General features: G+C 40.1%; 1 protein-coding gene across 2 annotated transcripts in view; it reads right to left on the reverse strand.

The window, feature by feature from the left end:
* khdrbs3 (KH domain containing, RNA binding, signal transduction associated 3) overlaps positions 1-26715 on the reverse strand; it is a 158320-nt gene that overhangs the window by 13429 nt on the left and 118176 nt on the right. For both annotated transcript variants that reach the window (XR_013095231.1, XM_004574891.3), the window contains exon 7: positions 19066-19148. Coding sequence is in view for 1 of the 2 variants with exons in the window: in XM_004574891.3 (XP_004574948.1) it covers positions 19066-19148 (83 nt within the window). In the remaining variant the exon portion in view is untranslated. The remainder of the gene's footprint in view (positions 1-19065; positions 19149-26715) is intronic.

The following is a 26715-nucleotide window of genomic DNA, read 5'->3' on the forward strand; positions in this document are numbered from 1 at the left end:
ACAAAAACCAAGATGCTACATAACACAACTAAAACTAAACAAAATTATGTGACCTAAGATAGATACACATATATATATATATATATATATATATATATATATATATATATATATATATATATATATATATATATATATATACATATATATATATATATATATATATATATATATTAGGGGTGCAACGATACACAAAATTCACGGTTCGGTTCGGTTCGATACTTTGGTGTCACGGTTCGATATTTTTTCGATACAAAAAAATGTTCATGCCTTTTTAATTTGTCATTTATTAAAATTATAAATATATATTTTAACTCAAAAGTACAGTTTTTAAATTTAACCCTAACCCTTGTGCGTGTTTTTTATTTTGACAGCGAATGCGCACCTGCGGACCACTTATGTGCACCCCTGGTTATTTAGCTCGTCATATTGCAGCCACAGAAATTCTTTTGTCCATGAAACCATAAAGCTGCACTTTCTTTTTGCCTTATAGTCTGATTTGTCATAACTTCTCCGTTTTGTGGTAAGCTTTTCTTTGGCTGTCACTTCTTCACCCTGACCTGTCTTATTTGGCTCAGCAGAACTAAAATATATATCTGTCTGTGAAGGTTCTCAGTCATCCAGGTCATCGTAGTCAAATATATATCCTGCTGCTTTTACACACGCACTCACATAAGCTCAGCGATTCTCTGCGCGATCAACCTCTCACATGTTTAAGCTGCAGGAGATTTCACTTGTCATGTTTGCATAGTAAGCTAACGATTAATAAGAGGATGTCAGAGGAATTGGTGCGCAAATTATCATCACTCACAGATCAGTGCTGTGGCTCTCTATACACAGTTCGCACGATTGCAAAGTGAAAGCAAAAAAACAAGCGCAAATTCAAAAGCGATTTCAATATGTCACATATTGACAGTGGCTCACCGATGCCAATGACATAATTACCCAGCTACATTTCTGAAAGAATGCAAAAGCATTGACATATATTTTCCCTACAATAGCCCGACGGGCAGGGCAGAGATAGATTTTGGTAGCCCGACTGAAAAAAATCGCTAGCCCCCGGACGTTGGGCTAGCGATATTGCAAGCCCTGTATCTGATTGAGGAATCACTCATCTTTGGAAAAGAGAGTTTATTACAGAGAAATGTCTCTTTCCAAAATAAAAGCTATACTATCCGCTTCTTCTGGGCTATATTCTCAGCAGCATAAGGAGAATCATGTGCTAACAGCTGTCTAAATGACTCGGCTAAAGTTAGTAGCATGCTTGTTGTTTTTGTCTTTGCACTAGGATGATGTCGGCGTAAATGTGCAGTCATATTCGTTGTGTTCCCACTAGTGCTTTCAGGTTAATCTCGTGGAAATGACCTTAACGCCACAACACGGCAAATCTCCGTTAACGAGCTACCGCCGATCGCCCCATGCATGGGGCTAGACGGCCAACACGTTAACGAGCTAACTGCGCTAACACACTAGTTCCCACCCATGTAATTGAGCATTGCATGGCACATCCAACATACTGTTTTACTTTAGTCCATGACTCGCTTACCTTCAGGGTCATACGTCACATGAAAACCAAAATAATTCCAAACGCCAGATCTGAATGAGGGTGGGGGAGGTGCCCTGCGCTCTTCCTTCTGTCTATGCTGTCTGTGTTGAGCGCTCAGTGGATCTGCGCTCGACAGTGCAGCCTAGGCGGAGTAGTCGAACGCAGATTCACTGAGCGCTCAACACAGACAGCATCGTCAGAAGGAAAGTTGATAAAATAAATTACAAATGTTGTATTGTTCGATACATATGCGTACCGAACCGAAAGCACTGTATCGAACGGTTCAATATCGATGCGAATATCGTTGCACCCCTAATATATATATATATATATATATATATATACACACACACACATACACACACCCTTTTCCATTTAACTCTTTAAGTCTCTTTGTAGCTAATAGTCAAAAGCACCTATAGAAGGACCTGCTTCGCTGGAAGCTGCCAGTGCAGAGCTGCTCTGTGCACAAAGGAGAGCAGTACAACAGGAGCTGTTAGGCGCCTCTAATTTCTGAGGTGACATTTTGTCGATATTGCTACACAACTTCTCTCCTTAGTTACTGTCTCTCCTCAGTTATATTGGCCAGAGTCCTAAAATGCATCGTGAAGGTCAAAGATAAAAAAATAAAAACAATTCTCCTTTATGAAGCCAAACACTCCTTTGATGCCCTGCAGTGCATAAAACATTTTTCATTAAACTCATTTCTAAGCCCATGTTTAAAAAATTGTGACTAAAAGCACACTGTTCCCTATTAACAGTCTGGCGAAGGAGGCTGACTACTCAGCCTTTCAGTTTAGACTGGAACACTCCTCATTCACCTATTTGGGTATTCAAATCACAGACACTTATCAGTAAAACAAAATGTTACCCCTTTATTAGAGAAAACAAAATTGGATTTGGCACGCTGGTCAGTATTACCCATCTCTCTTGCTGGGCGGGTCAACACAATTAAAATGGTAGTCTTGCCTCGATTCATGTACCTCTTCCAGATGATACCCCTTTTTCTTCCTAAAACCTTTTTCAGGGAGGGCAGAGGGCCGCCTTGGTCCACTATGGAGCTAGACGGTAATCTCACCATATCCCCTGTTGCAATAATGTGTTCAGGTCTACCAGTCAGTCGCAATGTTAATTTTAAAAATCCTGTGGTTAAGAACTCTCTCAATGTCTGGTTTCAGTGTCGACGACATTTCGGGCTGAGGCGGTCACTTGTCTGCTCCCCTATTGCGTCAAATCGCTCAGAGCGATGCAGGGTTCAAGGTTTGGTAGAGCAGAGGAATTATCTGCTTCTCTGATCTGTTTGTTAAAGGGTCATTTTTATCCTTTGAAACATTATCTAAAGATTTTGGAATCCCGAAGAACCACTTCTTTAGATACTTACAAGCGCGTAGCTTTGCAGTTAAACACTTCACTTCTTATCCAAGTCTACCTAATGACTGTCCACTTGAGGATTGTCTGCAATTTTATTCTATGGCTAGAGGCCACATCTCTCAAATATATAGCACATTGCAGCATATAAAGGCAGACTCTGTGTCCAAAGCCAGAAATGCCTGGGAGCTGGACTTAAACCTCCAGATCCCAGACGACCTATGGGATCTTAGTGTTAGCAAGATCCATGAATCCTCAATCTGTATACGGCATTGTTTAATACAGTTTAAAATTCTTCACCGGGCGTACCTAACCAAAGCTAAACTAGTCAAAATATACAATACCTCTGATGATAGATGTTCAAGGTGCAAGCAATCACCCGCCAATATTAGCCATATGTTCTGGACCTGCTCTGATTTGAACCGGTTCTGGGAATTAGTTTTTAAAGCTCTTTCATATGTGTGTGGGAAAACAATTCTCGGATCCTAATCCGATGACAGCAGTCTTTGGTGTACTCCGAAACCAACACGGGATAACTTCTTATCAAATGAATGCAGTGGCTTTCTCATCTCTCCTGGCACGTAGGCTAATTCTTCTTAAATGGAAGGATTCAGGTCCGCCAGTGTTTGTTCAGTGGGTGAGAGAGGTGATGAGGTGCTTGCAGATAGAGCATTTGAGATACAATTTGAGAGGGTCTCAAAGTAAATACTACAAAACCTGGTAATCCTTTGTTGAATATGTGGAGAAGTTGTCATTTACTGAAGTATGATGTAATACTGCTTTTATCTGTGTTTGGGTTTTTTTTCTCTTTCTTTCTTTAAAGCCACCTACTATCTGTAGCAAGCAAAAAAGAACTGCGCACAATGCAGCCCCGCCTTTTATTTATGTATTTATTTTATTCTATTTTTGTTTGTTTTGTTTTTTTTTGGTGGGTTTTGTTTTTTGGGTTATTTTTTGGGTTTTTTTTTGTTTGTTTGTTTGTTTGTTTGCTGTTGTTTTTTTTGCCTTGTTCACGTGATAGTACTTTTTTTTTTTGTATGTGCCCATAGATTACACATTTTCCTGCATCCAACTGGTTTGCCACTGCGTGGCGTAACCAGTTTCACAATGGCAGTGTTTGTAATCGCAATTCGAATGATATTTTTCAGTACTTTTGTCATATTGGAAAAATTATAAATAAAGTTGTCAAAAAAAAAAATTGTATTCTATCAGAGAATCTTGGTTTGAATCATTAAACTAAAAAGCCCTCATTGGGCCTTTTTGCCACTCAGTTCATCCACCTATCTAAAACAAGCAATTTAAGCACTCTATTCTTTAAGTCATCTTTGTTCTTACTGGCTGCCCTATGCAAAGAAAATATCTGGCATTAGTATTTAAAATTATGAGTGTTTTTAGTATTTTTTACAGATGATTTCGATGATTTCACTGCAAATTGTAAAACACATAACACAAAACCTAACATATCGAAATAATTTAATAATTATAGAGGAAGAAAATTATGGTTGAAAATAAATTTTGGATAACAGAATTGCTAGAATGAAAAATAAAAACAGAGCTCCCATATCTGAAACAGACTAAACTGCTTATTGTCAACATTTCAAAATTACAACAAACTGAGAAGCACGTTTTAATAAATTAAATGTTGTAAAAATAGAGCAGTTAAAGTTCATCTCTTGTCCACCTCTGCCACCGGACCTGCAGCCTCACTCCATCCATCATCACCACTGCTCCGCCTCAGTATTCAGCCCTCCAGCTCTGCTCCTCAGGCCTGAAACCCATCTGATTTAGCTGCTCTTCTCCACATTTCTCTCTTTATTTACTTAGATGAGTCCTCGACACTCTGGACTCTCTGCTGAGGTCAGCTATGGTTACCCTGCTGCTCTGCACAGCCAGTTCTCCACATGTCCAGTCACACGCTCTGGCCCACTCTTCTCTGCTTTGTCCATAAACATTTGTTTGCTTTATATGCTTTTGTCCTGTAACTAAGGTTTGGTGATATATCCTCAAAATTATATTGCAATATCTCATAAAAATGTGTGATAACAGAAAAGAAAATACTGAACATTTATTGATGTCTGGAATGTATAAGTGTAGGTAAATGAGTGGCGTTCTCTATCCCGTTTTTCTGCAGTCAGTAGTATTCAATAGAGTGTGACTCTATTAAAACAACTATAACAAACTTAAATTTAAAACTCATCAGGAGCATGCACAATGGTGTCATATGAAAAAAGTGAAAGATATTTTCTACCAAGGATGTTGTGTGTTAAGGTTTTTCACCAGCTGCTTTAAGCTCTTCTTTTCCACAATGTAACCGAATCAGAAATTATTATCCACCTTTGAATCCATCATATGGAGTACAGTTAGCAACTGGAGCTTATGATGCTCGTTTGTTTTTTTTACCTATGTTTGCCTCAAGTGCTGAAACGGGCTTGTTGTTTCTACCTTTAGTTTTCTTGCATATTTTCTACTTTACTCTATTGGAGGCTGTTAAAGTTGCTCCTTTTTAGGCACATTTACATACTGCAAAAATTTGTACTGGTATTACTGCAGATGATATGATATGGCAGAGCCCTAACTGCTATCGACTCCTTCACCACCTGTATGCACTTGCCTGTTAAATGCAGTTCACCCCAAAATGCAGCAAATACTAAACAAAGTTATAGATGATACAGACTCCTTTTTATTCTATTGTATTGATATATGTATCTTTCACATCTTTCACAGAATACGATTTAGTTCAATGTACTTTATACACTGATATATCTACACAGTATAAATTCACCATCGCTGACGCATCAGACGCACACAGCTGGAGGCATTAACACAAGCATGAGATGAAGTACCTGGGGTGGATCTCAGTCGAGATATCACCCTGTCGTAGGTGTAAAAGCGCTTTGACTTTCTTAATAGGACAGCTTTTGATTTGACATTCATTAGCAGAAGGCGTATGCTGCTTTGTGTGTCCCCAAACTTCACTGCCCTGAAAAGCAGGAAAGAAAGAGCCCATCTGTCTGAAGCACAAGCATGAACCCTGAGAGGCAAAAACAACACCTATTAGATAAGTGTGTCTCTTTGTGTCTCATTGATCAGGCATCTGAATCTAGGCCTGCATTTCCACTGGTAAAGACCCTTCCTCTCCTCTTCACATCTGTCATCTCTGTAAATGCTTCATCTTAAGCACTGATGTTGCTGTTCCTGGGCACTACGAAACAGATGGCAGTGTTAAATCTGAATGATGTAGTACACGTCCCTTGTGGACTTTGTTTTCTTCCATCGCCATTAGTCTTCCAGTCCGCTGTGATAAATTTGAGGAAATCTAGTAGGACATTACAAGGGGCTGTACAGATAATACGCAGCGGTCTGATGTGGAGAGAGGTTGCCTTTCTACCGTTAGCCTAGTTCCTGCATATTGCACACTCTAACTGATCATGACTGGGACTCCTAAAGCAAAAAGTGCTTCCTTGATGCTCCCCGTGTAATCATGTTTTTCATTCATTCTTGGCACAAGGCTGAAAAGCAAAATGCTGATGAAAAATGTCCCACGCTGAATGCGCTGATTATACCGGCTGAGTGATTTTCACAGACAACACAACAATGAAAATAAGACGGGCAGAAAGAAAGTGGAACAACCTTTTTCCCCCCACCATTTTGTATGAAATGAGGCTCACATAATTTCAAATGAAAACCTTCGTTATGGATACACTGGTGATTGCTCAGCGTGCTGACTGATTGCAAAGCTATCTCCACTGCTGACCCCCTGCCGCAGAGTCACAAAGAGGGACAAAATGGCCTACGGCAAAGATTTGACTTTCCAACGAAGTCTTCTTTCGAGCTTGCCTCTTTTTTGGAAACTACAAGAACCCTCCTCCAAGGGAAACACTGCTCCAGTCAAGTCAGGCACTGTATTCTTTAAAATTCAACATGTTTTGAATGTTGCATTCTGAGCATCTGGACTCTGTGAAAGACTTTGTCTTATTTATGGAGCATTAAATTTACAACATGTGAGTTTTGGTCCTGAGACACAGAGTACTGTAAATCCCACCCTCCTTTCCCTCAGAAGGTGTAATTCCCACACCAGCACCTGTCACTTATGTTGACAAGCTGCCTACCTTGAAAAAAGCATTAGGTACCCAGCATCTGTGACACCACCACAGGCGTTTCAGAAGCAGACAGCTAAGGCAGCCAATCTCTACTAAGAATAAAAAAAAAGAAAACACAAGTTTTCCTGTTTTACTAACTGTCTGCCTGAGGCCTCTGACACAACACGCAGACATCAAAGCGATAGCAATGACGAAGGCTGAATGATCAAACACATTGAGTCACTCCATGCAGTTAAAGACACTGTAAAGACTGTAGGCGAGACCAAGTGGCTGCTGACATGCATATCATTCGGGGCCTTTGCGAATGCATGAGTTGCTAAGCTTGAGTTGTCAGCTTGTGGTTCTCCCGTGTTACAGAAAAAGTACAGGAAAGAAATTCCACTAAAATGGTAAAACCACTGAATAATGAGGTTAAATAACGAGACACCTGCCAAATCCTCTCTCCGGTGGGGTGGGACTAATGCCTGATTCAAACACAGAACAGAAACTCTGGGCATCAGTTGCCATAGATGCTCAATTATGGCCCAGTGACAGCAGATGGTCCGGAGCTGTGTTAGCGCCCTTTAGCTGGAAATGTACGACCTTTAAAAATACTTTTCCTCCCAGCAGTTTTAGTTGTGCTATCAGCGCGGCTCTAGGAAAGGCAACAACGGTCTCTGCATTAGTCGATCAGACCACCTCTCTGTTCTAGGCTGAAGTAACTCAACAATAAACAGCAGATTACTCTTATTTTCTGTTGTCTGTGAATGTTCTCAGTCTTCCAGGTCATCGTAGTCTATGGAGCTCAGAAAGAAAAGCGTCTGGACTTCTTTAAGTTTACCTGAAGACGTTTCACCTCTCAACCAAGAAGCTTCTTCAGTTCTAACAGCAATTGGTGGAGAGTCCCAGATTTTAAAACCTATGGGAGAGTCCCCAAGAGGGTCATGGACGCCCTAATGATCCTCTATCATTAGGTGTGAAAAACAGGTGTGGGTCACAATCAGCCAAGGTTTCGGGTGAACCCACTGTGAAACCTAACCCCACCGTGTCATGCGATTTACTGAGGTCAAATATTTTCTGTTCAGGCATTCATGGTTCACAATAACTATGGAAGATTTGTGAAATTCTGGGTTGATAAAAATGCTAAAAACGTGGTCAGTACCAATATTTTTTGTTGTTCATTCGTTCTCACTTTTGCCAGGAAAAAACAGAAATTCCCAATTTAATAAATACCTCATCTTTTTAAAAATCCTTTAGCTTCTTTAAACCATTTAAATGAGCACAAACTCACATTTCACATTTAGGAAACGTGATCCCAGACAAAAGAGCAACAAAACTGATGTTACACAACAGATAAACGAAATGCTGCTTTGTGCACCCCTGATATCTGTTTTTTTTTTTAGCCTTTTTTTTTTGCCTGTCCCCTTTGGCTCTTTTGCCATCAGAATTGTTGTCTAAAGGCGAAGAAAGATGCCCAACGGATTTACTTTACCAAATTGACCATCCCAGCCTTGCCATAATGGTCCATTTGATTCACCTTTTATTGTTTATTTTATTTTCACTTGCTGAATACGGGACAGACTTGACTTGAATACGGGACAGACTTGACTTTCTTTAGCCATTTTTGCCACTGGATTATATCCACAACAGAAAAAGAATAACAATAATTACAAAAGTATACTTTTGTTGCCCACCCCAATCCCTTCCTGTGTTATATGCATTGTTAGTCGGATAAGACAGTTTATGGACTACGGATGGCTCTGAAAGTAATGCCCAATTCAACCTGCATTCCTTCTAAAAGCCAGAAAAAGATAAGCTGTATAAAAGTCTACAGAAAAAAAGGTTTTAGTTTGCTTAATCAATGCAGTCACTAAACACTTTTCTGATGAGTCCCAATTAGTATTATTGGAAGGCCGCTAAAGCAGGGTACACTTTAGTGCAGGTATATGAGGTAATTAACAAGTTGCTACCGTGCGACCACGCAGTCCCTTGTTGTTCACTTTCAAATTTGCACAGCACTGACGAGAAAATGCTCAGCTCAAGTCTTTAGTCAAATCTTGGACATTGTGGGGGGGTAGGGGAGGGTCGCCATCCACTGTGCGTGTTGGTGATGCAGATTGTTTTGGGTTTTTTTTTTTTAAGTAGTACTGTGAAACTTAGAAAAATGAGCCACTTTCCTGTGTTCCAGTTCCCGTCCGTCTCTTGTCTAAGGCTTGCTGTTGCTCCTCTGGGATGCGTCTGCCCTTTAAAGCATTGTCACAGATCTATCCTTGTGCCCACCGGCTTCCGGATCCATCCTACAATGTAGCATACTAAAGCAAGGTGCAAGGGAAGGTGCGAGGTGTCAGCAGGAGAAAGTCTCTGAGGTGCCGCATGTGAAATAATACTTTGATCACACCCGAGCTGCATGAAATCACCTCACCATGACCTCTCCAAGTGTCCAGCCAGCGCTGTGCCACAGCTGTCATCCTCCTCATTTCCCTACAGAGACGTGCCCTCCTCTCCACTAATAAAATTAAAGACCCTCTCCTCACAAGTACTCCCCCCCTTCAGCCTTCTTGACCGTACAGCTTGATTGGTAGCAGAGTGCTGCAGTTTTCAATGACTCTCCAGAGATAAAGCTGCCTCTCCAAAAAATGATGATAGCTCAGTGCTTTGTGTTGTATAAACACGGTAAGAGGAGGCTGTGATCTGGGAGCTTGCAGACCGACTGCCACGGCTGTCATGCTGAGGTAGCGTTTTGTGAGGTTCCCCCAGGCGTCAGCTCGTTTCTGAAAGATGTAAATGTCGTGAAATGTCTTCAGGGCATCTAAAAACAGCTTTTTAGCTCAAGTCTTATGTCTTAAGGTTGCGAGTGCCTTATTTGCCTTTCAAATTTAATTATGTCTAAATTACTCAGTTCTGGCTGTTCTGTATGACACAGAGTGTACAGTACAGTTACACAGGTTGTCTTGTTTCATTTGTCAGTGGCTACATTTTTTTTCCTTTGTAGACAGTAATGTGTGGTAGAACACTTTTATGCAAGTTAAACACGGCACAGAATGTTAAGATCTCTATCACTGCGGGGCGATGTCACACAGAGATGTAAAACAAGTGTCAGCATTCTGCATTTAAGCATAATGTTAAAGCCACTGTGTGCAGATTTTTTTATTTAAACAATCCAAAGCAGAAACATATAGTTGATGAGCCCTGTAACAATAACCACAGCAAACTAAAAAATTAAACCCATTAAAACGTTGTCGTTTTTCAAGTATTAATGCAAAGATTTCACAGTTCCTCCCACTCTGTTAAGACCTGTAGCTGTTTTTCTTTATTACTTTTAGAGGACATATAAAAATATTCCTGAATAAATATACATACCTGAATATTTTTAAGGAAATCCCTGTTATCATCTTGGATTCAGGTAAAGGGACAAAGTGGGTTTTTTTTTTACCACTTTTGAGTTTTGTAACTTTAAAGCCTTCATAAAACACCTCCGGACACTTTTATAAGAAGATATTATGAAACTCTATCTTAATTTACTAATTTGATAAAAAGTGCTTAGTTACAGCTTTAACAAACTTTTTACCCTGGAAGCTAAACTTATACTACCATCTATGCTGTTGTGAAATTCAAATCTGGATTTTTTTAATGTAATTCCTCAAATATTAGCCAACCGTTCCCAGATCAAAACACTCCGAAATAAAGATTACACTCCACAAGACATTCCTGCCTTACTTTTTTCCACTTCAGTGGAACTCTAGACAAACGTGCAAATATAAATGCATGGTTTAATATCAGTTACAAATATATATATTAAAATAAAACACCTTTTAGCATCACTAAATCAACTAATTCTTCTTTTTGAAGTTCATTTTGATGATAATGTTCAAAAGTTTCCAGTTTGTGCATATCCGTAAAAAAGCATTAGCTAATCAAACATTGAACTGAGTGGTAGTTTGTGGTGGTAATGCACTGAGAAATGTGGCAATGGATCAGGCAAAGTAGAAAACTGCTAGCAAGAAAACAGGAATGTGAATGGATGGATGTATTAGAAGAGTCTGAAATTATATGGGGGGCGCCTATAGGGCACTTTGAAGAATGTGGATTATTACATAGCCGCAGGGTTCCAACTAGCAATTTTCAAGTAAACATTTAATCGTCACGCCGATCGTCATGAAATGCTTTGAGAGGCTGATTATGACCCACATCAAAGCCACCATCAGTGTCACAGAAGATGCCATCTCTTCTGTGGTTCACACCACCCTCACCCACCTGGAGCAGAAGAATTCCTATGTCCGTTTGCTCTTCGTGGACTTCTCATCCGCTTTCAATACAATTATCCCGCAGACACTTGTTGACAAATGACTGACCCAGGGACTGAGCTCCTCTCTTTGTAACTGGGTCCTGGACTTCCTGACCAACAGACCACAGTCTGTGAGGATCCACAACGTCTCCTCATCTTCCAGAGTCCTCAGCACTGGCTCCCCTCAGGGCTGTGTGCTAAGCAGAGATGGACAGTAACGCGTTACTTGTAACGCGTTACTTGTAACGCGTTACTGTAATCTGATTACTTTTTTCAAGTAACGAGTAAAGTAAGGGATTACTATTGCAAAAACGGTAATTAGATTACCGTTACTTTCCTGTAGGAACGCTGCGTCACTGTGTTACTAAAACCGTGATTTTTTGCGAGAATGTCTCATGACAGTGACGTAAGCGAGTGCGCCGTTCGTGACAACAGCTGTGTGCAGATCAACAATGGATCACATATCGAGTGCGGGAGAGAGTATGAGCGTGCAGCGTTGAAAGCATGGAAGTACTGACCTTACTTTGAGTTTGATTCCATAAAAAGTGACAAAAACATTAGCGTCCGCTGTGCGTGGGAAGAAAACTTCTTTTTACAGCGAAAAAAACCCCTAAACCTCCAAGCAAGCACCGAGTGCGCAACGACGTAATGGGAAACTCACAGAGAAACTCGCGGATTCTTCAACTGACCGCGGCACACCTGCACCAGGGTAAACCTCCGCCTGCCCTACTCCTGCTTTACAGGTGAAAATAGAGCAACAGGACTGCTGAGTCTTTGACTTTATTTATTTTCTGCTGTGTTTTACTTGCATCTATTTGAAAGACTGAGTGTAAACACAAAAAATATTTTATTTTATGTGCTGGAATGTGCAGAAAATAGGTTTAAATGTTAAACTAATTTATTCAAGTCAGAGAATGTTGCATATAATTTAATATTTGCTTGATGCATAAAGTTAAAAGATTAAAACTAATAAAACAAGTTAAAAAAAAGAGACTTTTCCATTTGATTACATTTTGTATGATGGATTATGTAGAAAAAGTAGAATTGGGCTGAAAGATCTATCGCTTTATCACCTCTTCAGGTTGTAAATCGTGGTTTTAAAAAGTAACTAAGTAACTATGTAATTAATTACTTTTGAAAATAAGTAATCAGTAAAGTAACAGGATTATTTTTTGGGGGAAGTAATCAGTAATTAGTTACTGATTACTTTTTTCAAGTAACTTGACCAACACTGGTGCTAAGTCTCCTCCTGTTCACGCTGCTTACAGATGACTGCTCACCCAACCATCCAGGCTGTCATATTGTAAAGTTCGCGGACGACACAGCTGTGGTTGGTTGCATCACAAACAATGATGAGACCGGCTACAGGAAGGAGGTGGAACACTTGGAGAACTGGTGCAGGCAAAACAATCTCTGCTTAAATGAGAAGAAGACTAAGATTGTGGACTTCAGGAGGGGAAGACACACACATACACACACACACACACCCCTGCACGTTGGAGGATCTGCAGTCAAAGTAGTACCCAGCTACAAGTACCTGGGTATGTACCTGGATAGCAACCTCACCTGGAAAAAAACACTTCCAGCCTGATCAGGAAGGCTCACCAGAGGCTCTACTTCCTGAGGAGGTTGAAGCGTGCGGGGATGGAGAGCTCAATCCCCATCCCATTCTACAGATGTGCGGTGGAGAGTGTTCTGTGCTCTGGCATATACAGACATATACACCTCCAGATGCAGGAAGAGGGCCACCTGTATCATGAAGGACCCCCCTCACCCAGCACACACACTCTTTGTCCCGCTCTCCTCAGGCAGGAGGCTGAGGAGCATTAAATGCAAAACCACCAGACTGAGAAACAGCTTCATTCCAGAAGCTGTGAGACTTCTCAGTGCATAAATGGACAAGAACTGTTATTGTAGCACCTTAACCACTACTTGACACTTACTGACACTGTCACTTTATCAATGCTGGTCATTATGCCCTTTGCTGCTAAAGTATTTATTTACAGCTATATTTATACCCACACTCCATACTGGTACTCAGGTTGTTACACTCTAGTTATAGTATTATTTATTGCATTGTCTTATTACTTGTCATTTCTGTTTGTTAAAAAAAACAAAAAACAAAACAAAACCAAAAAAACAACTATTTATTTATAACTTTAAGAAAAAAAATTCTGTTTCTTCATTATTTTTGTTTCCTTTCACTCCGAACCGTGTGTACATAATTTCGTTCCACCTCATGTTAACATGTGATGCGAATGACGAATAAAGCTCCTTGAATCCTTAATCTACATAATTTTAGAAAGCAGGGAAACATGCCCAAATGCAAATTATTTCTTATTCTGTTTAAATTTAAGACCCAAAAATATTTAAACAACTTATAATTTAGTAGGAAAAATGGTTTAATCAGTTGAGTGTTTGACAGGAGAGGAAGCTGTTTAAGAATCTAAAAGAAGAAAGACGAATGAATTCTTCGGTTTGTGTGTATAATAGTGGTATAAATCAATGTAATGCGTTTCAACTCGGCCGAATCAATAGGTGTAAGTAAGATGAAGTCTTATAGGATAAGATATTATAAGAACAAAACTGATCAGCAACATTTATTGCATTCACTGCACAAAACAGTTCAAGTTACTAAAGGTATCTGACGCTGCATCGCAATCAGTTTAAAATCAGCAGCCTCCTCTTTCTTTCCTTATGTGTTCACAAATGGCAGCCCTGTTTCTAGCATAAGGCCATCGGGTAATACCATGACAGAGAGACTGTAAATTGTTCTGCTTGTTATCCTCCAGCAGCTGAAATCCTGCCATGCAATCGGGGCTCAGATTGGTGACTGGGAGCTCCTTAGGCTGTGAGAAACATTGTTAGGAGACTTGTTGTCCACACACACACACACACACACACACACACACACACACACACACACACACACACACACACTCCACAAAGCCCTGCTGCAGCTGGAACCAGCTATGACTTTCCTCAAGGTGAAAATAATGCACCTTTGTCTATCACAAAGCTAAACAGGATTGTAACTGTGACGACGGAGTTATGGGACAGCGTTCTGTTGCAGTTTTAATTGCGGAAGCGGCAATCAAAGGTAACAAACAGATTACTGGGGTTTTTTTTAAAGGTATGAACATAGTTCTAAATATACTTCCTGTCAGAGTAAACAAAGGACAAACAAAGAGGGCATGCTACGAATTATATCCTGTGTTTATGGACAAACAATGAAAATTTGATCTGCCCAAGACCACTTATCCCAGGCCCTGCATGAGGCTTCTGTTTCATACACGCACAATGTCAGCCTGCAGTAACTTGTGATCCACATCCAGGGCACAGGACAAACAAATAAGAGAGGAAGTAAGTGCATCAGCTGTCTCTGGAGGCAAAGGCTTCTGTGTCTGGGCCCTATTAGCTGCTTCGTCTCCCTCCAGATAACAGACATGAAAATCTCAGAGTCCGCCCAGCCTCCAGCCTCTACTTGATGGACTCCATTCTTTTCCTCCCGTGCTGCCACCAAAACACCCCCACTATTATTCACGCGGCTGCTTTTAAAACAAATAGCCTCAGACTCCTGAGGCGGACCGGCGCTTCCCCCGGCAAGCATGTGTACACCCAACCGCCAACATTTCAAGCTCCGAACGGCAGTCGGTGTGAGCCGGAGACAGAGTGTGTGTGAGAACAAAAAAAAAAAAGACGAAGGAAAAAAGAGAAAAAAAGAGCGATGGCACAAAAGATGGATGAAGCCGAGGTGACATACATCCTGACACCTCTACAAAAGAAAACATCGACCACCCTACTCACAAAAGCCAGGAGACAGAATAATGCTGTTTTTGTTCTCTCTGACTGATTTCCTTTTTTGCCCCAGCTGCCGCCAATTCAATCCAATTTTTGACACCCTAAATGTGGCAACAATCATTCTTTCTTTGAAGTGGCACAGGCAGGCCTACATAAATGTAGTGCATTGTGCGCTGATAAAATACAGTGGAAGACCAAAGTGAAAGCCTTTGACCTTGTGTGGCTTGGAGAGTGTGATAGCTGCCTGGATGTAAGAAAATCAATATTCTACATTTAGCTGTTCAGGACCCTATGTTAAATGGAGCAGCATGCCACAAAGACTGTTTATTCCGCAGTGACACATTGAGGGAAATGCACCTTTCGCCTGATATTTTTAAAGGATGATTAAAGTATAGATAATATGTTTATCACAATGAGCCGGAATGAATTCCTCGGAGCAAACTGTGATTACGTCACTGAGGCTATGGAGAGAGGTTTATTTTAAGCTCTTAGATTCAAAGATTAGTTCCTCACTAACAACCAGGCCCAGACATATTAAATCTTCAACACCTACCTAATTGTATTTTTTAAGTTGAAGCGGGTGTTTTCTGAGAATATCGCAAAGGACGACTCAAAGGTCAGTGAAAACATTTCACACTTCACAAAAGGCTTCATTAGCAGCAAGCATTCTTCTGAGTTTCAAACAGGGCAGAACAGCATAAACGACTCCTAACAATATGCACACCATAATCCAGCTGCTCTCAACCCACAAGACTTCAAAATCTCATTGTTAGCTCATATCCTCGTTCCATACTTAAGGCCAAATGCCCAGAAAGTAGTGAACTCGCTGCCCTTGTGTAACGCAATCAAAACTTGCATTTAATCCTTCAAGAGATGTAAATACAACTCGTTGCATATTAACTGCTTTTTAATTCAGTGCACTCACTCAGGCTGTTAAGATAAATGTCATTTTCAAGTTTCTGCCCTGGCACGAACTCAAGCTGCATAAAAGACATGGTGTAGCATTCAGTTTGTTCGTGCAGCCATTTAAAAGGGGTGTTTGAGTTTTATGGTCATTTTGAAAAATGCTGTTGCATTGTGCTGTGTTAATGTTTCACCCTATTGCCAAATGCAGTTTTGTTCCTATTACTCACCCTGGATGGGTCACATTAGTTATGAATTGGATTTTTGGCACAGTTTGTTGAGTGGTGGGGAATGTTTCGTTTAGATTTTAGGGGTTTTTTGGCAAAAAAGATTTGCAACTGTTTTGCTTAAATATACAGGGTGGGCCATTTATATGGATACACCATAATAAAATGGGAATGGTTGGTGATATTAAAGTCCTGTTTGTGGCACATTAGTATATGTGACGGGGCGAACTCCTCAAGATGGGTGGTGACCATGGTGGCCATTTAGAAGTCGCCCATCTTGGATACAACTTTTGTTTTTTCAATAGGAAGAGGGCCATGTGACACATCACACTTATTGGTAATGTCACAAGAAAAACAATGGTGTGCTTGGTTTCAACGTAACTTTATTCTGTCATGAGTTATTTACAAGTTTCTCTTTGTTCACAGCCATTGACATGTCGAAGAGGTTAACACCTGAGGTGTGGATCAAAAGTGTGTTGATATCTGGTGAACGCAGTAACCGGGTCTTTGCAGCAGATTTCAATGCAAGACACCCTACGAGACCACCCATCTCCCATGCTACAGTTAACAAACTGCTTGCTAACTTTCGTGAAACTGGTTCAGTGTTGGATTTGCCAAAATGTGGACGCAAGAAAACTGTCACTAATGAAGAAACATCAGTGGCTGTCCTAGCTTCATTCAGCAAGAGCCCACAGCGTAGCAAGAGCCGCATGTCACTGGAGAGTGGCATTAGTCGAACTTCCCTTCGGCGGATATTAGCTACTCACAAATGGCACCCTTACAAACTCCAGCTACTGCAGCATCTCAACGAGGATGACCCAGATCGGCGCACAGAATTTGCAGAATGGGCAAAACAAAAATTGGAACAGGACCCTCAGTTCACGCAGATTTTGTTCAGTGATGAGGCAAACTTTTATGTGAATGGTGAAGTTAACAAACAAAACCACCGCTATTGGTCTGACACTAACCCACATTGGATGGATCCCTCCAAGACTGTTGGAACAACAAAAGTGATGGTTTGCTGTGGTATATGGGGTACAACGATAGTGGGTCCATTCTTCATTAATGGAAACCTCAAGGCCACTGGATATTTGAAATTGCTACATGATGATGTGTTTCCCTCTTTCTGCACTGAAGCTGGTACGTTCCATGAGTTTTTCCAGCAAGATGGTGCACCACCACATTATGGGTGCCAGGTCCGAGCATTCCTAGATGAAGAGTTTCCTGGAAAGTGGATTGGTCGTCGTGGGCCAGTTGAATGGCCCCCAAGGTCTCCCAATCTGACCCCTTAGACTTTTATCTTTGGGGTCATCTGAAGGCAATTTTCTATGGTGTGAAGATACGAGATGTGCAGCACCTGAAACTACGGATACTGGATGCCTGTGCTGGCATTTCTCCTGCGGTGTTGCTATCAGTGTGTGAAGAGTGGGAGAAGAGGGTTGCAATGACAATCCAATACAATGGGCAGCACATTGAACACATTTTATAAGTGGTCAGAAACTTGTAAATAATTCATGAAAGAATAAAGTTACGTTGAAACCAAGCACACCATTGTTTTTCTTGTGACATTACCAATAAGTTTGATGTGTCACATGGCTCTCTTCCTACTGAAAAAACAAAAGTTGTATCCAAGATGGCCGACTTCTAAATGGCCACCATGGTCACCACCCATCTTGAGGAGTTTGCCCCCTCACATATACTAATGTGCCACAAACAGGACTTTAATATCACCAACCATTCCCATTTTATTACGGTGTATCCATATAAATGGCCCACCCTGTACATCCAGCAGAAAACAAGAGATTGTGGGTATTTAGAAAACTGTTTATGTCTAAAGTCCAATATTTACTGCCTTTGATTTCCACCATCTCCAACAGCAGCATTTGTTCCACTGTTAGCATAAATACATGAGTTCTAGCACTGTATTCTCAATTTTTACAAGCCAGTCATTGTGACAGCACCATCTGCCGGGTGACAGCAGTTTTCTCTGGAGCAAATGACAAACTGAGGCAACACAAAAAAGAACACTATGAAGTCCACAAAGGGAGGAGGTCATGGTGGACAGACAGGTTAACTGAAAATTAGACTGAAAAGAGGGGCTGCTCTGCTTTTATGTTTACATTTTTAACCCATGTTTCATGTTGCCAGTTTTGTGTTTATTATTATTATAACAATGATAACAAACATTAACGCCAAACTCGATTCTGCTCTAAACTTGGGGTCTCTTATTTAGGAGATGCTCCTGAACAGCGGTCCCCAACCTTTTTTGCGCCACGGACCGCTTTAATGTCAGACAATATTTTCACAGACCGGCCTTTAAGGTGTCACGGATAAATGCAACAAAAACAAAATGATACGACCAAGACAAAAACGGTGGTATTTTGTAAATATAATAATAAGCGCGAATTCACTGTGTAATTGTGTAACTTTATTAGCAGCATCCTCCTGAAATGTGCCAAAAACATTGAAAGTAACATCCTCCTCTCTGCCCCTTAATGCTCTCTGGTCGCTATGGTAACGCGTAAATATTTCTTTCAAAATAAGACACACAACTACAACACGGGAAAACCATAAATTTCACACCTGAGCCTCAACTCTTGCGACCCAGCACCAAACAACTCACGGACCTGTACCGGTCCGTGGCCCGGGGGTTGAGGACCACTGCTCCTGAGGACTGCTTCCAGCTTACAGGATAGTCATGGTGTATTGCACTGTGATAATATATTATCATACATCATCTCAATGAAGTACTTGGTGCCTCATGTATTAAAACAGTCGTATATAGCACATTTACCCATAAATCCGTGGAATAAATGTGCAATACTTGTGACTCTTTCGGTAAAAAGTCGAACTTACTTTTGTCCTTGATTACTGTAATTGTTGTCATACGATTCATATCCTTGGTCATCATAAGCTGTCCCGTAGCCGTCGTCGTATTCCTGTAGCAAAAAAGTAGACAAAATTTACCCAGCTAGATGAAGCTCAACACAGAAAAAAATCCAGAAAACATTTTGACATTAACAGGATGTTGATATGACAAGCTGTTCAACATCACACCTGCTGAAATGTGGAGCGATGAGGTTAAGAAAACATACAGTATGATTAATACATTCGTCTGTGTTGTGCTGTTTGTTTAACTTGCGGTTCGATACCTTTCTGATGCGGGTTAACGACATGCGAGTGTCGTTAAATCTTATCTCTTACTAAAGACAACTTTTTTTGCAATGCAATACATCAAAGCTTTCAGCACATATATAGGTCAAAAAGCTTCATCTGCTGCTGTTGGAAGTACATATGCAGGACTATTAGAGTAGCAACTGCAGCCCTGCCCTTGTCTCTGTGTCAACTAACTGACAGTGGGATGCAAAGACTTGCTGTGGCTATGTTTCATCACCACCTCAAAGGATGAGCCTTGAACATCTGTTTATACTCCAGCAATCTGCACCCCTCCCACCCCCGCACTCTACCCAGGCCCCCGCCAAGAGGAACATCAAAGCAAACCAGTGCCGCACCCGTCCTAATTTGGGATAAATGGGACTTATGTTCCACAAAAGGCGTCGACCCCTAGCGACACATCTCTCATCCCCCACACACTTCTTGGCTAATTCCATCTGCCCCTTATTTGCAAGCTTGAAACGAATGTCTGTAAGATTCAGCACCAGAAGAAAATGCTCATCACATCCGTGTTATTATTAAAAACTTAATTCCTGATTAGAAACATGCATTTGCCAAATGACAGCATTTGAATTGACTCTTTTATGTTTAATCCTTCAGAAGCAAAGTGAAGGAACTACATGTGACATATAACAAAGGCAACTCAGATGTAGTAAGACTTCCCTGTCTCTGGGTAAAGCATGAGATAGGCAGTTGTTTTCTTAGTCTGTGGTGAATTACGTCAGCTGGATTTTAGGAATCTGCTGGATACGAGTATTTGGAAACTTCTTGGTCATCCAACTGGGTGACTTTTTCAGACTATAACTGGCAATTTTAATCTTCATATTGGCAACCCTCCTGACAGCAAACTAAAATAACTCATTGCTTTGTTTGATTTGGTACAGCAGCTAACCCATAACCCCCACATTCATGGTAATACACTAGAGCTACTGATCGCTAAGTGGCCTTAGTATTACTTTTATTAATGTTTATTAATTTTTGTGTTTTCTTCAGTGGGCTGATCACCCCAGGAAATAAAGCAAGACCTACAACTAAAACATATATTTAAATGAAAATGCTGGTATTTTATTAGTGACAGCCACAGCTAGCCTGTGGATGACCAGCCTGATCAGTTTAACTCTGAAACTCAGGATCTTTGACGATATTGCACCTGTCATAATTGAATTGGGCAAACAGGAAGATACTTCTGAATGTAAATAGAGGAAAAGCAAGCTTCAGTGTTTTCTTAAAACTACTTTCAACAGTTTAGCTGAGCTCTGAGCTTCTGAACCTGGTTGATGGTTCTCTCCGTTTATTTCTTATAAAGGAAGGCTACTGCAATGCTCTTTTTATTGCCCTCCCTAAACGACTATTAGACAGCTACAGTTAGTTCACAATGCTGCTGCTAGAATTGTAACAAAAATGACTCCAGTTGTCAGTTCACTGCATTGGCTTCCAGTAAGTATAATTGATTGTTTTAAAATCTTTAAATGGATTGGGGTGTAAATATGAAAACTGGGTCTGCAACATCTGGTTACCTAGTAGTTCCCAGATCTGGAACTAAACAGGCTGATAATGCATTTAGCCACTATGCTCCCCATAGGAACCGAGAAATGAAACCACCAGAGAGCTGTACTATAATTGCTATTATTATTGTTTTTATTGATATTATTATTATTATTATTATTGTTGTTTTTTTCCTTTTTAATTTTATGTTGTAAACCACTTTGAATGACTGTAGTATTTTAAAGGTACTATGTTACTGGTGTTCACGTGGAAAAATTGTGAATTCTTTTCTATTTGTCTCGAGGCAGCTTTAAGGGAATTAAAGTCCCTTCTGACATTTCTAATTCTACAGTTACAAACACTTTTGCAACATAAACAGTTCTTCACACTAATGCGAAGGCTAAATTTAGTCAATAACTGTACTTTCTACAATATGAACCCTCTTGAACCCACTTCAAAAGCAGAGGCTCTCAAAAGGCAGTGCAATTTTGTCAAAAGCTACGTAATTAAAACCACTTTTCAACAGGCAGAGGAAACTGAAGCTTTCCCTCTGCCTGAAACCTGAAAAACAGTGGCAATAAAAGGATCAGGCTGACAAACGCAAGGTTGGATAATACTGACATGAATATTTAACTGTTAACATTTTATTGGCAACCTAGGGTTAAGGTTTGGTTAATGTCCACCTCTTTTCACAGGAGTTTCACCTGCTCAGAGCACCGAAATGAAAAATTTATATTGTTTTTTGGAGAAAAAAATACTCATTTTTTTGTGTCCCGAGTCAAAAAAAAAATCTCAATTTTTAAAACTAGTGTAAAGTGTAGAAGTAAATTTAAATCTAATTTGATATACAAAGAGGTGTTTACAAAGGTTATAAAGCTAGTTATGTAGCTATTTGGTGGTTACGTGTTTTGATATTTACATGTTTACATGTTTGAATGTTTAGACATGCATGTTCAAACCAGTAATAAGTATGTGTTATATCTACCTGGTTGTTTTCCCTGTTTTGATCTGAGTATAAGATTTCCTGGCTTCTGAGAGGCCAGTGAAGTATTCATGAGGGCGGCACACAGGAAGTGTGGGTTGTTGTTGCCGTGTGCTAAAAGTAAAGAGGCTGCTAAAAAGTTATCCGTCTCCGTCTTGCTGTTCCTAATTATTCAGAGAGATTCCAAACCATCTAGTGAACCCTCACGTTACACTAGCATCTAGTGGTCATTAGAGGAACTGCAGGTTTTAGCACACGTACTGGTTTCATTTTTCAGCCATGATGCTTGCTGCTTCATGCCAAAATGCCATAAATTTAATGTTGAAATGATGTTTATTGTTAGAATACTAACCATTGAGCAATGGTGAAAATACTAATTGGTGACATTTTTAATATTGGAAATATTAAAAATGTTTTAAAAAATCTTATGAGAACAAATGACAGCAATTGATTTTTTCTAGAATTAAGAGCACCTTTCCATTCTGAACACTACATAACTTTATAAGGCTCGGTGGTTTATTACATGGCATCAGTCAAGGTGAGGAAAGGAGCAGCTATCTTATATTAGGCTTCATTAAGTTGGTGATGCTTTTCTCCATAGCAACCTCCTTTTCCCAGCCATGAACTCAAGCATCAGGTTCCTAACATCATCTATGAATCTTTAATCACAGAATATTTAAATGTATTAAAAAGAAATGGAAAAGCCACAACTCAAGTGTTTGAAGCTGAAACGGCATCAACTAATAGACGACTGGAAAGATTGTGTGTGGCTATAAATGTCTTCCCATTTGAATTTAAAATAATGTTTCTGTTTTTGTCAGAACGACGTCTGCTTTTGTCTCATTACTCTGAGAACATCCCATTTCAATGTATTTAAAAGTTGACTCTGGTTTAAGGTCACTTTATCAGGTTGGAATAAACAAGGGTGGTCCTGAATATTGAATGACGAGAATCCTTAGAAGGAGTCAGCTGTCAAATAAGATAATTCACAGGAGATAATTTAGTTATTTGAGTTACACTTGAACCTAACACTTTTCTGCTAGACTGAGCGAACATACACAGTCGGTTTCCAAATATACCCAATGAGTTACACCATTTAATGCCGTGAAAAAAATCTTAACTTTTCCGTGTCTCAAACTAAAACCAATTAGCTGGTGTATAAAGGAAAGCAAAGTTAATGAAATTAGCAAGGAATGTGTCTGTCCTACTTGGTTGCAGAGTTACATAAAATGATGTGGAAAAATACCACATCAGACATCTGGCTGTGTTTAAAGCTCGATAGTTAATGACACAGAGCGACATCATGAAGTACCTGTACTGAAAAGGTATGGCTAATTAAAAATAATGAGCTGTGTGGGCTGGAGAAAGTCTACCAGCCTAAGTCACTGATACTCCATATGGACAAAAGTACTGGGCCACCTACAAATATCATCTACATGAAGATGTATGATACATTTTGCAGCACCAACAGTTTCCACTCTTCCCAAAAGGCTTTCTGCAAAGTTTTGGGGTGTGACTGCAGGAAATCTCCTAAAGAGCGTTTGTGATTACAGACGTGGATGTTGAACGAGACGGCCTGGCTTGCAATCTCCATTCTAGTTCATCCCAAAGGTGTTCGATGGGGTTGAGGTCAGGGCACGGTGCAGGCTAGTCAAGTCCTTCCACATCCAAAGTCATCCAACATTGTCTTTATATGGACCTTTAATTCGTACACTGTAGCACATTTATGCTGGAACAGGAAAGGGCCTTCTCCAAAATGTTCGTGCAGAGTTGGGAGTACAAAAATTGTACAAGATATTGTAGTAAGCTGAAGCATTAATTACCCCCTTTACTGGAACTAGGCGGGGTTCAACAACCCCACAGCATTATCCCCCCTCCACCAAACAGACCTGGCACAATGGCGTCATGCAGGTAACAATCTCAGACTGCCAGATAATGAAGCACAATTTGTTCTAGAGTCCAGTGGTAGTGTGCATCAAATCACGCCATCCTATTTTGTGATGTAAGGCTTGGCATGAAGCTGCTCGCCATTGGAAACCCATGCAATGGCACATCTATAGTACAAGTTCCAGTTCACTGCTGAGACCCACCAGCGGTCATGTAACCAGGGAGATGACTCTCCTACTCCTCTACAATACGCAGTTTTATTTGTTTTTAAATTGCATTGTTGAATTCAATTTCCTTCAGTATGAGGAATAATAATTAAATGTGAAGATCTTAATAGAAAAATTATTCTGTTCCTGTGCTATCAAGGCTGCAGGGGGGTTCTGTAATCGAGAGTTAAAGAGTAGTTTTCCTCCTCATCAGCAGCCAGTAGCCTCCATACTCTGCTGATGCTGCATTGTCATTCAGAAAATTTACTACAATAAAACAAATAGACTTCACCTCACAAATGCACTTTGTGGGTTCTATTAGACTGCAAGGAAATGGTATTAATATAAAAAAAAAAAAGAAACAAAAGAAAGCACTACTTTTTTTTTTAGCTCCTCACGTCAAACTCTGTGTACTATATTTGTGCAATATTCCTACAGGGATAACTTTATCCCTTTTTATGTGTGTTCTGTATTGATTTCATATCATGTGGCAGCAATAGCAGCAATACATATCAATTTTCTTATACAAAATAAGTATAACATTAAAAGACAAGATGAAATTTATTTGTGCCAGGCTTTTATTAAAAGCAGGTTACAATTTCATTCACCTGTTACCAGAAAAAGACACATCCATGTTACAGATTAGCCTTTTTTTAAGAAGAATAAATAAAAACATAGTGAATAAAAATAATAAAATAGGCGGTGGTTAGAACATGTTATTTTAATTTGAATGGTTCTCTCGTATGAATAACTGTAATAAGTAACGTCTTAGTTCTTCGTGTTTCACATGGTTGGGAATCGTTTCTTCATAATAGGAAGGGTTTACCTTACAATCCAGAGTTAGCGAGATATGGTAGTAAAATTAGGGCTTTATTAATAAAACTGAACTGAATTCATTTAGAAACCCTGTGTGTTATTGTGAAAAACAATTCTAGTTTTCAGGGTTACAATATTTTGATAAAAATCCACAGTGACTGACATTTGTGCTGTTACGCCTACTAGTAAGATGGCAATACCCTGTGGCAAAACACAACCTGCTTTAAAAAAAATCAAACAAACACAAGCAGAACTGCCAAAAACTGTTTCTCTAATGAGGTTGACTCTATTTTTTTCTAATTCTCTATTTCTAACACGTCAGATTTTCTTGTTTTCATGCAGATTACGTCCCGGATCAAAATGCGATACAATCGTCGTCGTCTTTTTTTTCTTTCTTTTTTTTAAAAAATCGTTGTCATTTGGAAATGAGATCGCACATAAGTATGAATTGAGATCGCGATTTTCTAACGATTAATTGTGCAGCCCTATACAGCGCTATATAAGAATCTCCAAAAATTAGTCAATCCGCATACGATCCCATGTTAAAATCTCCAATTCAACACTATTACAAACCATAACTACAAATGTAGTACAGCTTGATGTGTCTTGATGACTGAAGCTGTAGTTAGTCTATTACTGTAATTAGTCTATTACTTACCTCTAATTAGCAGGTAATGCAACCACAGGGCTAATGAGACTGCTGACAATCTTGCTAGCGTTAGCTGATGACTTAGCTTCCTCTGCTATAAACAAAGTTCCGTGATCCAGTGTGGGAGCACCAAATTTAAAGCAGAGCTTTGAAAATGTATATTGTTCTATACAGTCCATGATGCACAAAGCCCTCTTTAACCATAGCAGATGCAGACCAAGCACAGCGGTCGCAGCGCTGGTAGAAACTTTAATTAGGCTTCAGCACAAGCCCTTACTGCTAAGTCCTCATCTCGTCTCACTGGTGACTCTATCTAGGTGCTGTCCACTCACATTGGATAACGCTGACTGGTATTAAGGGCCACATTAAACTTTAACAATGGCATGTTATTGCCATTTATTAGAGCAGCTACTCTATAATTGAGTTACAAGAAGGCTGAGAGGCGAAACATGCCTGGTTTATAAATCACAGTGCCACATTTAAAATGATTCTTTTCACCGGTGTCTGTCACACAAAAAGCTTTTTAAAAATGGAGCACAGACTGTGATGATGGTTTCAGTGAAGTGATTATAATATCTGATGTGTCTGTACTGATATACCATTTACTCGAAATACCTTCCAGAGCACAATAGTGCGACAATACTGCAAAAGTGCCGTGTTTCCAGCGCTAAACAGGATTAGTGTGACAGTGAGAGGTTGAAGGGGGCCGGGGGTGGGGTGCAGAGACAGATAGGAGGGAGAGAGAACAGCTCCTAAGTGAGTCTTTCATTTGAATGCTAGTGGATGGCTGAGAGGCGTGTTGTCAAAAGATAAGGACTGGCCTCTGAGGCCACTGAAGACTAACAGAGGGTCTGGCACTGCATGTTACAACAGGCGTATCACGGCCGCGGCACTGTGCTCTACAATACCACTGTAACAGATAGGATGCCACTGACACTCCGGCGCTGGATTTATTCCAAGCAGTCTGTACTAAATCCAAATGAGTTCAGCGACGTGCAGCCCTCGCTTTACGAACTTTTCCCAGAAAGTGCACGCACGCCGTGGCCTGTGCTAAAGAGAAGGAAAAAACGCAACAAAAGGTGTCAGAAAAGCAAACAACAAAGTGAGAAAATTAAGCAAATGAAAAGAAGAAGGAAAGCTTTGTTGTTCCCAAGATTACTAAATTACGACACCATCTGTTCAAAGAAAAATGTCTTGCCTCCATACAGCTGTGCCACACACTGGTCTTAACTTTTTAACGATGAAGGCAAAACAACACCCCGTGATATTGCCGCGCCGAAAACAAATAAGCCAGTATTTGCAATCCT

This window comes from Maylandia zebra, linkage group LG22 (assembly GCF_041146795.1).
Source record: "Maylandia zebra isolate NMK-2024a linkage group LG22, Mzebra_GT3a, whole genome shotgun sequence".
NCBI lineage: Eukaryota > Metazoa > Chordata > Actinopteri > Cichliformes > Cichlidae > Maylandia > Maylandia zebra.